This window comes from Orbicella faveolata, unplaced genomic scaffold (assembly GCF_042242905.1).
Source record: "Orbicella faveolata isolate gen_17 unplaced genomic scaffold, um_ofav_v1 contig_14, whole genome shotgun sequence".
Taxonomy (NCBI): domain Eukaryota; kingdom Metazoa; phylum Cnidaria; class Anthozoa; order Scleractinia; family Merulinidae; genus Orbicella; species Orbicella faveolata.
Window position 1 is genome coordinate 2,370,766 of NW_028301541.1, and position 16,072 is coordinate 2,386,837.

The 16,072-nt window shown below is 39.5% G+C and overlaps 1 protein-coding gene across 5 annotated transcripts; it reads left to right on the top strand.

The window, feature by feature from the left end:
- The first annotated feature begins 1,683 nt into the window (after positions 1-1,683).
- On the top strand, positions 1,684-11,805 carry LOC110055667 (steroid 17-alpha-hydroxylase/17,20 lyase-like). 5 transcript variants are annotated; one of them, XM_020762047.2, is made up of 2 exons: positions 1,684-1,974; positions 9,679-11,805. In XM_020762047.2, the coding sequence occupies exon 2, from the start codon at positions 9,697-9,699 to the stop codon at positions 11,185-11,187; it is 1,491 nt and encodes a 496-aa protein (XP_020617706.1). In that variant the 5' UTR covers positions 1,684-1,974; positions 9,679-9,696; the 3' UTR covers positions 11,188-11,805. The 5 variants fall into 5 exon arrangements, with proteins under 5 accessions (XP_020617706.1, XP_020617708.1, XP_020617707.1 ...); XM_020762049.2 differs by lacking the exon at positions 1,684-1,974 and adding an exon at positions 2,601-2,766; XM_020762048.2 differs by lacking the exon at positions 1,684-1,974 and adding an exon at positions 5,507-6,602.
- The last annotated feature ends 4,267 nt before the right edge of the window (positions 11,806-16,072 follow it).

Sequence of the window (16,072 nt, forward strand, 5' to 3'; positions counted from 1 at the left end):
AGTGGGTATATGCAAATCAAATCTGCCATGCACGTGCCCTTATCTCTCAAAGCCGATATTAGCCTGGGAATAATCCAAAGTTCTTATAAGTTAATTTGGCAGAAGAAATCCGAACACTGAACGCTGGGATAAGGAGCTTTTTCAAAGACATGCCAGATAGCATGACATTCTCGCGCGCTTTGCAGGTTGCAATTTTTGATCTTTTTTTTTCTCCGAGAAAAAAAAAAAATCCGCCATTTATTCCGGTTGTAGAAGAGAAACACGAGAGTACCGCTGGTTCTTTGTCTTCCGTAGTGTAATTTTTAAATGATGCGCGGTTAGCTGGGAGTTACCTCTTTAGAGCTCCACCGGATAAAAAAAAAAAACGATTTCGCGCAAAATCTCGCGAGCCTCACAGTTAAAGTCAAAAAGCGATCCCGTAAGTCCGCGCGCGAGTCAAAATTAGCGCAAAATTAGCAAATTAGCGCTTTGTTTCATTTTCTGCGCGCGTATCCATAATACCTACGAGATGAATCATTGTTGTGGTTAATCCGCAGAAGTCAGATTTTCATCATGTTATTTTGATCCCAAACGAGGAGGTATTCTGTTTTCAATGATGGCCACTGACAAGAGAATATAAACTCTTGCCACTGACAGTGTCACTGTTGGCCTTAAATGTAAAAGGGTGCCAAGCGATGCCATTATTATCGGGTTGTATTGGCCTCAATGAGGTAAAATACTCCAGAAAATTACATACTGATGAATCACAATGTTTGCATAGATTATAACCATAAATCTTGTTGCCGCATTAAACTGTATATAGCTCACACGCGGGTACAAGTGTTCGCAAGCGTTTTACCGCCCGTTCATGGCGGAGAACGCGGCTGGGCCTTTTCACTGGACTCACTGGAGGCGTTTCTGGAATGTCGCATGCCTGTGTTGAGGCTCTTCTTCCGTAATTCTTATCTCTGCATCTCAAGAGGGCCATTTGTTTTATCGCGGTTCTTTTTAGTGCCTTTTGTTTTTTCCTCTCAATCGGATACCGATTTGGCAATATATGGTGATGGAAACATGCTTCAGACTTTGAACAGTCGGGAAAGACTCCTGAAGAACTCATGATGTTCGGCTCCAGTTCTTTGCTGCAATGCTATTACGATATAATAAAATATGCTTGGTGTCATGAATTTTGATCGTTTTTGTTTTTTTTGTGGCGTCCCTTGTAAGGATGCAAAATTTTCTCTCACTGTGTTCAGAAATATGGCTTCTCCCACAAAGTTTGGCTCTCATCAGTAAAAAAAAAAAAAAAAAATGATATCTTAAGTTTTCATCTGTGTTCGATAATATTGGGATACACAGGTATATCACGATCGATTGCCAAAAGTCTGCAAGAATACAACAAAATCAGTTCTAATTTCAGCCCAGGTCAATATAAGCTTTACATTGTGCTGAAACCTTTTTTGTTATAAATGGTCGCAAGGAATTGAAATTGAGTGTGTGTTTGGGTAACATAGTAACAATTTCCTCCAAACGGGAATGGTATTGCTAGCGAGTTTAGAGATCGCATCAGCTCCACTTTGTAAGTTTATGCAGGAATTCCGATCTCTTTAAGAGTGATTTACGCCTTCATGGCTCGCGGCTATGTGATTTTTGAGGGGTTATATTGGATCAGATAACTCTTGTATTTCACTGCGACAAAGCCCCGCCGGCAGTTGGAGAGTATTTATAGATATCACGCCTCAAGATATTTTGAAATGATCTTCTTGACTTCATCACTGGATTATTAAACCCGTGCTGGAAGAGAAAGTCGCGTTAATTGAAACGAGATAAGTGTCTTCGACAGGAACGAGATTAATGGTTCATTATTTTTAGCGTTTCTTTGACAGGTGGGTACGTACAAGATCTGAGACAACCAAAGTGCAAGTCATTTACATTCGGCACGACTCAGCGAATGTTGTTCAGTCTGATACGACGGTGAAGAGAATCTTAAATACCAAGGTAAGCTAACCTTAACTTGGTAGAAGCCTCTCATTTTAGCCATGTTTGCGACAAGATTACAAGTTTGTAACATCGTCAATTGACTGTTACCTCGTTTACTACTTTTACCCTTATACCGTTATAAACTAGATTCACTAAGTCGATCTCTGTGCTGACGGATAGAAATATTCACAGTCTTAATTCTGAGTGACTGATATAACTTTTCGAGTTGAACCAGAAATTGTACACTTAATACCCGGGACTAATACTGTGTGCAAGCACTGATCTATTTAGGAGAACAAGGAAAGTTTATGGTAATACTTTCATCAGAAATCGCTCCCGCCTAAAATCTAGTCTCTTGGCTTTAAAGGTACAGCAGACCTCGAAGACTATCTATCGGTCACCAGCTCGGCCATTTTGTCAGTAGAGAGGCTGGTATTAAAATTGCTTTTCTGGCGTCTCCATTTGTTTTCAACATAAGCTCGAGCGACTAAGGGCTTTGAGAAGTGCTTTCCCCAACGCCCAAAAACCTTTGGACGCGATTGTGAAAAAACATCACGCGACCATGTCAGTTTGTAATCACATGTTTTCTATGACCAATACATTTGAGCCATCTCTGGGTTCTATCATTTGATTTGCCGGAAAAGCCATTAAGAGGTACGAGGTATGCGTTTCAACTCGCGTTCGAGGAAGAGCTCTGTTACCGTTGGGGGAACAGGCTTCGCTTGCTTCCGTACCAAATTGTTCCAATTTAATACTCCATTTTCCCGCTAAAATGCTCAATACTTAAAGTCACTCACATGTTCCAATAAGGTATGTTGGCCATATTCCTGCTAAGTTTGTTTATTCTAAGTTTTGAACATTAATTTCGGGTGTTAAATCTGGCCAGTAAACTTATCAAAGACAAATTAAACCTGGCAGTTATTGGCTCTTTAAACCTAAAACTTCTGTTTTCACTCGACTGTTCAATAACAGAACATTAATTGTTATTATTCGGTGAAAGAAGATTCGATGCAAACTCGATTCTTTATTGAGTTTCCACGTGGTTCTGAACAACTTGTTTTTATCTTTTATCTAAACAAGAGGCGGATATTTTTATCAAAGACAATGTGGTGAACTCTCTTACGGAGTGTTTTCCAAAACACACGTTTGAAATTCGACAAATGGTATGTTAAGTGGTTCGTAGGGACGAAAGTTGGCGTATGCCGAGCCATTTTATCGAGTGCTTTTCGCGACATATTTGCAAGCACTTGAAAAGTCACTTAACGCGATTTAATTCAAATTCTAGAGGAAATATCACAAATGGTTTCAGGGTTGATTTAAGCTTAAATCTCGGCTTGGGAGTCAAGTGACCCTGTGGTGAAAGCCTACTTTCATCTAAAACAGGCCTCAAGGAAATCGGAAACACAGCGTCCTTATTTTTGAGAAGATATATTTCATTTTCTTCTCACTTTAATTATTTATTGCTACCGGTATGTTGAGCAAATTCGCTTTCTTAAAACGAAACTTCCGAAACCAATATGATTTTCCTGGAGCAGTAGTGTTGCTTTCGTCATGTTGACGTCACCAAAACCATTTACGTGCCAAATATAGGCATTTAACCCATATTGAACATGAAAGAAGGCATGCATTTGAAAATTAATGAAATATTGTTCTAATTTTAAACTTTGTTGGCCCTGTGGATTCGCCGAAAAGGCAATTACCAGGACTGAAATTAACTTAATAGTAATTAAAGTCAGTTGATTGCTTTGTTTCTCACTGGAGATGATCACACGGGCCAGTACATGAAAATCACAAAGCTTTGGTCTAAATTGGTCATGAATTATTTTTTTACCCAAGTAAGTGGAACAAGCATTACGGGCGTTTTATAAGCAGTGCAGTATGTATGTCAACATAACACAACTGTAAGGGATTGTTCTGAATATCCAACGGTTAATATAACTGATCATACACGTTGACATTTGCCGAGTCAGGGTGAAACTAACCTTGTTTATTATATTTGATGTTGGCCGTGTCAGTGCGTCGTAGCAAAGAGGGAACAATCATGCTCCAATCGAAGATCATTAAAAACGAAATAGTCCTCACGGGAAAATACGAAAATACATTGCATGTCCAAGGTATTCAGTCATTTAATTGCGCACTTTTATTGGAGTGACTGAAAAAGTATAGAATTTTTTTGTCGATTTTAGGGATTGGATTTATGTGCCTGCTGCATAAATATATCTGAAAGGGGTTTTATATATGAAAGGATTACCCTCTCCGTCAAAATTGATATCTGAGGGTGTAAAGGGTTTACGCCTTGAGGCAGAGGGCCCAGTATAAAAACGAAACTGAACACCCCCCGGATATGCTGAAGAACTTTCCTAGTGATAAAAAAATTACAAAGAAGTCGATGAAAACTTGAAATGATAGTTTGCTGAAGTAGAAAAACACTGAAGATTAATGGTAAAGCACAATGGGTCAAAGATGATTAATAACTGGAGAGACTGGAAAGGATCAGAGTAATATCCGTGCGTGACATGCATGGCTGTGCTATTTTTAGAAATAATCGCTCGCCCACATCAGCGGTAGTCACGACATCCAAGAAGAATCACGCAAGAAAAAAAAAAAAACCTCACGGACCATAAAATTGACTTGCGTGTATGAGCTCAGCTGATTCTTGTTGGTCAAAAAATGAGTACTCACGAATAAATAATGATATGCCATTTTCATCTCTGTGAGAAAGAATTACTGTGGAGCAGTTACTGAAAAATATAACGCATAATAAAATCTATTGTAAACATGGCTAGTTCCGCACACAAAAATACCAAGATTCATTGTCAAATACATGTTAAACAAACCAGCCTCCAACTGAATAAATTGACTTTATATAAGCCTAGTTCCACGAACCGAAACAAAGTAATAATGTAGTGAGAAAATCTGGCCTTTTTATAATTGAATGAAAGTTTTTCTAGCTACACAATGAATAAGACTAGAATGCAAAACTACATCACGCAACGAACTAAACTAGAGCAACCCGTATTTCGTGACTCGTTGTTTTAAAACACTTTTCGTGTTTCATTCCACGAACTATTTTTAGACCCCTTTTTAGTCATTGTAAGCTTTTGTCTTTATGTCAAATATTTTGACCAAAGAACTTACAAGTTTTGAAACAAAAGATATAAAAGAACATTTCCTGTTTTAATCTGTTTATTATTTTAGTTTCAAAAGATTGCCTGACTTTTCACGACTTTTGCTGATTTGTTGTAAAGAACCACGCACAGTTATGTAGCTTCAAACTTCTTGCAAGAGCGGACAATTCGATGACCACCCTGCCTCTAAAAGGGATGATAAAATGCTAATTCTAAATTCAGTTTATCATCAGAGATTTCAGCTCTCTTTAAGTTCCACATGGAAGACAGGGAAACAAATACGCAGTACGAATGAAAAATATTTACTCATGCTCGCGTGGAATGATGTATATCAGCCCTTAAAAAAATCATTTGATACAGACATGAGGACATTTCAAGTGAGGATCATAACAGTAAATGTTACTGACAGATTTGGCATTCTCAAGCAAAAACATTTTACAGTATTTTGATTTCTTTTTTTTTTTGACGGTTTCTTTTCCTGTACTCAGACTAATTTTCCGGTGTATTCCGCCCCTTTTCAATGAAAATGTTATTTAGTGAAACCCACGCAAATGAAAATTTATGGACGTGATTATTTCGTTCGCAAAAACCCACCCACGAACTGAACATCAATTTCCTTTGTGGCAGATTACAAGACAGGAAACGCTTAACAAACGCTTGTGAGACCCAAATGCGGATATCCATGTTTGCATTAATTTTCAACAATATATAAGTGTTTTCCGAGGCGATTAAGCGAGGTGTCTGTACTCGATCATCCCAGTAGGTCGGCAATGTCAGTGAGTATATCTGTTTTCTGCTGAAGGAAAAGGGAAGAGTTTAAGCAATTTTTGAAATACCTAAAGACAGAGAACTTTCAAGAGTCTTCACTCATTGGTATTCCACTGGATTTTAAGGTTTGTAACACTTGCTTCGGATAATTCGGTTTTGTTGATTTGTCTTTCTGTCAACGGACAGTGGCCATATATATTACTTTTGTAACTAAATACATAAAAATCTTCGTAACTTAAACTTTTAGTTATAATCTGATCAAACAAATATTTATGGCATGCTAATGATTGCTTTAGCTTTCATCAAGTAGCTTAATTTGATGTCTTCCAAAGCTCTTGTTAGAATTTGCCCTTAAGAAAATTGTTCTCAAAAACGCCAAATCTTGGCACAATTACAATTCTCTGCAAAAAAAAAAAAGTAAATGATATACAGTTACATTGCTACCTTCGCCCTGTAAGGGATCTCTTTACTCTGGGCATCACACAAAAAATACATTCCAATAACTTGAGAAATTATTCAAAGGCCGTTTTTAATGGTCATCACACTTAACATTAATTGACTTCGAATGCCTTAACCAAGATTTAGTCAAGCGCATACATCATTGCCACAGCAAGATCTTTATTTGATCGCTTCAATTGCACTGGTATGATAAGCGCGCGTGTTTAAGGCCAAGACGTTTCAGCTCAAGTAACTGGTCTTAGATCTTCCCAGCTACAGTATAACAGGTATTCCGGATTTCTAACCCTAAATGTAAGTTTGCATGCAACATTTATTCTTCATTTTGAGCCTAACCGTAACGGTTTCAGTTGTCTTATCAAAGACAGCCAAACTTGATTCCACCATTGATTTAATTGTCTTCATGTACCCTCGTGGACTCAACCTTCGACGAAACGTAACGTGAACAGGCAAACGTTAAGTGTAGCTAGGTTTAGCGGGAAAAAAGCCGTGTTGTCCAGTAGGATGTAGAGCTATATTACCACCGCATTTTACACAAGATTACACGTACAATCAAAAGTCCGATATGATCTATAAGACTTATTTTGCGGCATTTAAATTGCTTGTATGGATGCTTTAGTTGCTCGTAAGTGAGCTGATTTATGGAGTAATTAAACTCAGCCTCCCTCCTGCCGATCGAGTTAAGTGCTTCAGGATTTGATTCAATTCAAACGACGTGAGACCGTCTTTGCAATTCAGTTACAGTATATTTTAGAGCTCTGTAGCAGCCCACAATGTTCTTGTCTGCTGTCAAGTCGATAGATGCCTAGCATTGCTCGAAAAACTTGCAACAAATAAGTGAAATTCGATGGGTTGCAATCACGTAGCAAGTGGAATTCAGTATGTGTTTAAGGGACGCATGATTAATTGTTATAATTGCAGTAACCACAAGGTGAATATCTTTGCAGGAGTGAAACTAAACCGGAATTCATTAAGATTCAGTTGCGATTGCTTGTCAGTGTAATACACACCTTACTAGATTTTATAACAGTTAACTGGCGTCCGACGCTTCAAGGGAAGCAAACGAAGACATTTTCACCAATCCGCCATCCATGCTAAGTTTATTAATATTTACTCTATTTTCAATGTCCCTGATAAAATCTCAGTTATTATGACAATCAGTCTGGGCAAATAACTATAAAAGTAACGTGTTACTGAAATATATCTTGAAGCGTCACAATCGTATATGCCGCATATATTTTGTGTATACCTTACTTCGATCATTTTCTAGTAGACTTCCGCTACTTTGCTCAGAAAGCATCCAAGCTTAAGAGGCGGTTTCAGTGACATTGTTCTGAATGTCGCGACGAAACAGATGAGCGGTTAACCCGAATAAATTAATAAGCAGTTCAAAAAGGATTATACCTCATTTGAGTAAAGTTCGTTCTGAAAGGGTGTAGCTCTGTTGCGGAAGAAGAATCACTTTGAAGGATTCAAATTTCAAAGCTAGCGTTGTAAATTTTGTTTCTTGTTCCAAAATGTCCAACTTTTATTTAGTACGGTGACAGTCTCATCTTTGAATTAAAGAAATATTTGGGTTGTGAAACTGGTTTTACCTCTTTTGCCAGAAGGAGCTGACGAATTTGCCTTAATAACCGTTCTGAACAAATCATGATTTTTGGCACGTTTAGCTGTTAATTGAGTTCAAAACACATGGCAAACGTTGTTGAAACAGCACAGAATAAACACAAGACTGCGGTGAAGAACCCTTGCAGCTTATCGACTTCTCGCCATGGATTTTCCGGTGTTTGGAGAACAAGAGAGACTTATGCTTCTTAGCACAGGAAAATAACTGCGAGATACAATGTAAGGCGACCACGAGGGATGGGAGGGCGGGGACGTCATAGTTACTACGCGTGGAAACCCATGCGAGGCTTTTCATTTTAACGACTTGGAATTACTAGCTATGGGGTTTGTCTATTTAATGCTCACTGAGGGTGTGATTTATTCAAAGGTGTACTGAATAATGACCGGATCTTTGTAAAGGAAAAGCGTTTTAATTTTACAAGATTGCGCATTCTTCCATATTACGCGTCTTTTAGTCAACTTGTGAGCTTGCTTGATCATGCTTTCATCATAAGACAGTCCGTCATTGGTCATAATCATTACTTAACACAAACCTTATATTGTCATCGAATGACAAACGTCACGCCGAGCAGAAGACTGCCTTTCAGGAAGCGATCCAGGAAATGATTATGATAACCCAGTGAGATTTATTGAGCAGCGTGCCATGGATTAATTACGATACCTTGTTGAAAGTTTAGAGTGCACTTTAGAGCACTTTTCTGGTTCACTTTCTTAATTAGCTTTGCTAAGCTGGATGAAAGTCTCGTACAGTCGTAGAAAGCGGTTTTATAATGTATTTTGACGCTATTGTACTTTTTGAAGCTGTGCGCTATTGAGTGCGTACTTTTAATTGTGCTGTTAATCCATGCAAATAAGGCAAATTAATGTTACGGAGCTTCGCGCTCTTACACAGCTATGATTTACGAATGCCATCACAGTCGGCAAGTTTGAATTTACCTTACGAGTCTGTTCATTGTCATCTAAAGCTCTTCGCAAAAAGTCCAAGGTCCTTAGGAAGGTCTGCAAATTACGTCTGTCTTGTCCCGGCCCAATCTCCGACAGACTTCTGCGACGTAATTTTCTTGTAAGTTTTCGGCCAAACCTTCGCAACTGAACAAATAGAGCACATAACTCCGCGAAATCATTGGAAATACGTAAGTTTTCTTCATTAAAAGTTACTTTTATTGAAGCGAATTGACTTGCTTTTAGTTTCTTTTTTGTCCGTACGCTCTTTGATTAGCTTTTTCATTGTCTCGAACGAGCAAAGAGTTTCGTCATCGAGACGACTTGAAGTGTCTAATTGTTTAGTCTAATCAGTGATGTGAATAGTAACGAAAACTATGTAAAATATCTTCTTCTGTGTTTATATAGATTTACACCATACTTAGGACATGTTGAACTAGCTTGATACCCAACTAGACGATATATCCGTTATCGATTTTAAAGCGGGAGAATTGCGACGTGTTCTTTGTATTTATTTAACTGCAAAACCATTTATTAGGATAATTAAAAGCCTCATGTTTACATACGTTTCCGTCCAAAAACTTGGAACCTTTGGGTGGTATTCAGGTACAACAAAGTAACCAAAAAATCTGGCAGGGAACCGGACAATAGCGGACAGCTAACAAACAGAGACATGTCAAATTAACTATTGATAAATAGGTATTTTTATTGATATGTTTTACAGTTGCGCGTCATTTTGTTATCTGTACATGGCAATACTACAATCCGCACTAAACTGGATTCTTGTTGTTATTTATCGCAGATAAACCAGTAAAAAACCATGGCTCTGGAGTTATTGGCACTTGCAGTTGTGGTCATTGCCGCTGTACTTCTATACAATGCTGTTTCACACCAGAGGGAGAACCCGAAGCTGCCACCTGGTCCAGTTCCTTTCCCGATTATTGGAAACATGTTGCAAATGGGAACAAAACCACATCTTGGTCTTACGAAGCTCGCCAAGAAGTTCGGCAAAGTATTTCGGCTAACCGTCGGAATCCATCGGATCGTGGTTGTCAATACCATCGATGTTGCTAGGGAAGCACTCGTTAAGAAGTCTAACGACTTCGCAGGCCGACCTCGCCTTTACACGGCCGATCTTATCTCCAGAGGAGGGAAGGATATCGCTTTTAGCGACTTCAGTCCGACATGGAAACTGCAAAGAAAAATCGCGCATTCCGCGCTCAAGATGTTCGGACAAGGCATCAAGCCTATAGAGGAGAAAGTTTGCCAGGAGATTGACGAGCTTATGATACGTTTTGAAAAAGTTGAAGGACGCGCACATGATCCTCAGGATGACATCGTCTTGGCTGTGATTAACATTATCTGCGCATTTGTATTTGGGTCCCGTTATGACCTAGACGATCCCGAGTTCTACACCATACTCCGCTACAACCATCAGTTCGTACAAGGATTCAGAGCTGGAAATCTCGTGGATTATTTCCCGTTCCTGCGCCACTTCCCTAGTAAGGGATTACAACTGATCAAGCAGGCTGTCAAAGACCGTGATACTATTCTGCAAAAGAAGTTCGACGAGCACAAAAACACGTACCAAGATTGCGTGACGCGTGACCTGACCGACGCCCTGATAAGAGCCATGCGAGAGTCACAGACCGAGAATCCCGAGAAAGCATTACTGATTACCGAAGACCACGTGGTGTTAACAATGAATGACATCTTCAGCGCGGGACTGGAAACCACTTCCACCTGCGTGCTGTGGGCACTTGCGTACTTAGCTATCAATCAAAAGGTGCAAGAGCGACTCCATCAGGAACTGGATGACGTCATCGGGAGAGAGCGCCGTCCCGAGTTGGCAGACAAGCCAAACTTACCATATTTGGAAGCGACCATACATGAAGTGTTGCGGTATAGCTCGTTGGTTCCTTTGCTTTTCCCGCACTCGACCACAACAGACACAAATTTGAACGGGTTTGAAATTCCCCGAGACACTATTGTGCTGTTTAATGTGTGGGCCATGCATCACGATGAAAACGAGTGGCAGAATCCGGACGTATTTGATCCTTCACACTTTCTTGACGCGGACGGCAAACTTATCTGCCCCGGATCACTCAGTTATTTGCCTTTCGGGGCCGGAAGGCGCGTTTGCCTTGCAGAATCACTCGGGAAAATTCAGCTTTTCCTTTTTATCTCTCGCTTGCTACACAAGTTTCGCTTTAGCGTCCCACACGACGCCAAGGAGCCGGATTTGGAGGGCATCTTTGGTGCCAGCTTATGCCCAAAGCCATATCATTTGTGTATAGAAAGGCGTTGCTAGAGACATCTGAGCATATTCACAGACTTAACACCATCTGGTCAAGCTAACAAAACTGAGCCGAGTCCAGTTAACCTTCATTGTTAGTTTTGAACGACAAAAACAAACACGTTCAACCAGTAGAACTACCTGGTACATATTATCAACATTTGTATTATTAACCGTGGTTTAGTGTGAAACTTTAAACGCCATGCAAATACTGTCATTATGAATTTGCAGCGCGGATGAAGCAAGTGATTCGAAAATACAATATACGAATGATTGAACAAGATCATTCTATGCAATTTACACCCGTACTCGTGTAATGGTTGAGGGCAGTGTCCCTGAGTTCAAACGAGGACTGTGGAAATTTATAAACTGAGATACTTACAACAACTCTTTTTTTTTCCTTGAGAGTTGAAACATGTATATTCAAGTGGAAGTACGAACAATTTTTACATTTAAGATATTGACTCAGCAAAGTCACAAAAGTTTACAACAATGCAGTACTTTTGTACAAGTTTGTTTTTTTTTTGCTCCCGGCCCAGCAGGTCGAGTATATTATTAACATTGACTTAATATTATAGTTTCTATATTTTACTTGATGACATTATCCATATGAATTAAATGACTATTATTTTATACCTTTGGATTTTGTGCATTTTATCAGTCGAAAATGAGTAACGACTAGTGACATTTTGCAACCATCCTGACGACATTCGTTCTAGACTCCTGATATATTCTCCCGATGTGTTGCTTGAAGACTGGGTAGCGATATCCAATATGGCGACAAAAACAAAACGAAACTTTCAGAAGTTATACATTTAGAAGCTCCGAAACAAAACTCAAAGGCTCTAGGAAAATTTGATTTGACAACGAAATATTTCATACATGAACGGAAATTTGGCACGCCAATAATGGATTTATACATGATATGCACGTCGATTCTCGTGAAAACCTCAGAGCAGTTTTATTGGCATTTCACAAAGCTTTCTTGCTTGAGCTGACTGTTTTCAGATGTTTAAGGTATCAGTATACCCCAAAATTTGACCATCCAAAATTGACCATTTTTTAAAAAAATTGTTTTTAGTTTTTCGTTTTTCAGATAGATCTTATTACGATCTTTCATTTAAAAAAATTCCATGAAAAAAGATATGAGCAAAAAACGTTTTTTTGCATAAATTATGTCTTATTGATAGCTGTCAACGGGTTGTCACAGAAGCAAACTTGCATTAAAAGTTGCGTGACAGATTGCCGCGTATGAATGATTACCAAACGTTTGTGTTTGGTATAGTCGACGAGCTGGTCTGTGTCAAGAAGGCATAGCGATGTTGATCGCGTCCTCCCGCTCAAATCCAACCAGAAACGAACTTGATTAGTAAACCTCTAGTACCTCTGTACTTTGGGAAATATGGCGTATATTCGGAAAACCTTATATATACATTACTGGGGTTTGCGTCAAATGTCCGATCGTAAAGGACGTAAAGCGGCACCAACGAATGATGGTCATTTTGGGTATACTGATACCTTAATAGTTAGCTGAGATGTCACATGTTATACACAGTCGCTGAATATATAAACAATAGCCTCCATTCAGGCGCGAAAATACGCTCGGATATTTGTCCGCGGACATTATCTGTTCCGAGAAGCGAACCTGTGAGCTTCGAGGTACAGATAATGTCCAAGGACAAATCTCCGAGCATATTTTCGCGCCAAATGAGGGCTATTGTGTTTATTATCCTTCAAATATTTTTCACAACACGCGCGGCTTTGAAATTTGGGGAATATCCTCGGATATTCCCCAGTTTTAGCTGGAGAATATTCGGTCACGTGACGCGTTTAAACCAATCGCACGCGAACGAAAACAATTGATGGGTCATTAAAACAATGTATGGCGGAATAGATAAAAAATAGCCTCCATTTGGCACGAAACTTTGCTCGGATATTTGGAGCCATAATCGGGGACAGAGACCGTATGTCTTGGAATCCGCGCGCACCTATGATATGGGACAATTTTTTTTTTTTAGAACAAATTGCGCCATCCTGACTTCATATATCCGCGCGGATCCACGCACATGTCGGGGGCTCTCGCGTGGATGTTTTCACGCTGCCTGATCAAATGGTGAGAGTGGCAAGATTCTCTTGCAGATTTTTCACAGCGATGGCAGGGAATAAGAACCAGGGCTCTAATATGTTGGTTTATGCTCTGAGCTAATGGAAAAGGTGAGATTTTCAGGGTCGAGAACAAGACTTCAATTTCGCACTGTGAATGAATAATATTTGCTCTCGCTAGTTGTACGAGTAAAGATTTTGCGTTTGCTCTGTGACGAAAAGTTACGTAAGAAAACTCTTTACTCTGGTATCGAGTTAATTTGTGAGTTTCCCAAACAATCTTAATCATAACCAAACCCTGTTTTTGATAGTTTCTTTTCGTTTCTGTTTGTTTGGCGAGTTTGCAAAAGTTTTTGAAAGGAAAGTCTGAAGCCCCAGCCAAACGATCGCAACATATCAACACGACATATCGCAACATTGTTGGTCCAACATTTACAAGCTCCGGCCAAACGATCGCAAAATTTCAGCCCAACATATCGCAATATTGTTGGACGCAACATGTTGCACACGTTTGGCCACCCTGTCGCGACGTGTTGCGACATGTTGGATATTGAAAATCGAACTACAGCGCATGCCCGAGTGCAACATTGTTGCACGACCCTGGCCAAACGAGTACAACATCATGCAACATCCACAAATGTTGCATGAAAAATTTGACCAGTTTCAAACTTGGGCCAACAACACTCAGCATGTCGCAACACGTCGCAACACATCGCAACAGGGTGGCCAAACGCACGCAACATGTTACGCCCAACAATTTTGCGATATGTTGCGTTGAAATGTTGCGATCGTTTGGCCCGGGCTTGACGCGTACAAGTAGCTCATTTGCATAGTGCAGCGCGTGCACGTTTAAGGTCATTCCTCACATTTGCATTGCGCATCCTTACTGCGCATAATTTATGGCGTCATTAGCGCGCGCTCGTGCACGCGCACATTGAAAACATGACGGAATTGCCTTGATATTGAGCTCTATCAGTTGAAAAATGGCTCTAGCTCACCAACGAGTACGGGCACCCCAATTTTTTTTCCACTCATTGTAATCAACTAATCATAAGCTTTGCGTGAGAAAAGACTGATCTAATTTCTATTGCTGAAAATTGAATAAATAAGAAAAATAGCAGATACACGGTGGTCTTTTCTATTTGGCAGTCGGTAACGACGTCAAGAAATTTGGTTCAAATTTTTAACCAAGGATTTAGCTTTCTGTCTGAATCAAACTTAAAACGTTTATTTGTGTCCGACACAATGTATTGACTGTAGTTTAATGCGTGTTCTTATGAGTCCGGGCTCACAAAGATGTTACAATTACTGGGAATGCGTTCTTATAATAAGCATTAAATAATGCCAAAATGGGGCATTTTCAATGCCTCACTGCTCCTTAATGAGCACGGGCACCCCCCTTTTTTAATTTCAAAATTGAAGTTATCATATGATAAATATTCAGTGGACAAAGTTTGAACAAAAATCTATTGTCACTTTTATTTCAGAGGAATTACCTTAAGTGGGAGTCGGTGTTTTCAATTGTCAACAAATCTTGACAAAGATTTCTTTCACTGTCTTTTGTACTGAAAAGCTGCAACAATTTTCACCAACACCAAAAGGTTACTAACATCATGTGTGTTTCTGTAACATAGTGAAATTTTACACTACGAAAATAAAATAGACAAGGAGTTTTGATAACTCAACCAACAAAATCGAAATCGTTATTCGAGTTGATTTAAGAAAGCGTCATGGTAACTTTGCTGATTATTTCTGCTGTATTCACATATTTTCAGCTAAGCTTTTAATATGTTCTCAAACATTTATCAACCTTAAACATATTTAAAAATTAGAGATATCATATGAGTTCGATGTACGTTCACGAAAGTTCGGAAGTCCAATTTGTCACGTTTTACTTGTACAAATCACGCATCGGCGGGCGCTCTTATTCATCGACAACAGGCAATTTATTGGATATTTACACAAACAAAACTGAGCAGCATCTATAGACATAAACTTTACCGTCACTTATTGGGCCTTGATAAAACATCAAGCGTTGTTTACAATTCAGGCGAAACTCAACTAATTTATTTTTACTTTTCGGTCGAGATAGACTCGAAATCCTCGCAAGTGTGTGGCAAGAGGAGGGAAACTTTGAAGTCCTGAAACGCTGCTATATCCAGATATGTCCAACTAGTTTTTTGCTGTGTTATGGAAAAGCTGTTAATCTTCAACATATGTGAAACTTAGAGTGGAGTAATGTGGAACTCTTGGAAAAGAAGCAGCGGAACACAACTTGGTCAGTGATATAAAGCGGGACATAACTAAATTCGATACTGTCTAACTTCACGCAAACTGGAGCAGCTTACGACGAAAATACTGAAGTAAACTTCCAACAGACATGAACGTATTGATTCGTGGGCTAAAAGCATCAAACATTTCGGGAATTTCGGACGCCATTTTCTCGCGCTACATCGATCCGCAAAAATCCTCGCAGAATGTACGCGCGTGTCCCGCAGATGATGGCGCAATTTGTTCTAAAAATAGAAAAATTGTCCCATATCATAGGGAGAGTCCCAATACTAGAAATGGCGCGCGCTTACGGTCTCCGTCCCCGATTATGGTTCCTGTCCGGAGACATTACCTGTTCCGAGTAGCGAATCCGAAGAAATTGCGACGTCGCTCCCAGGGTCTCTTTCTTATTAACGCCTCCTGGAGGAGAGACACCCTGGGAACGAGGATGCGACGTGAATTGTAACACATCTCTCACGGTAGTACACGAAGAAAATGAAATTCAACGAATTCAGCAATACCAATC

Coding starts and splice junctions, on each gene's coding strand:
- LOC110055667 (XM_020762047.2), top strand. CDS start 9,697: ATGGCTCTGGAGTTATTGGCACTTGCAGTTGTGGTCATTGCCGCTGTA.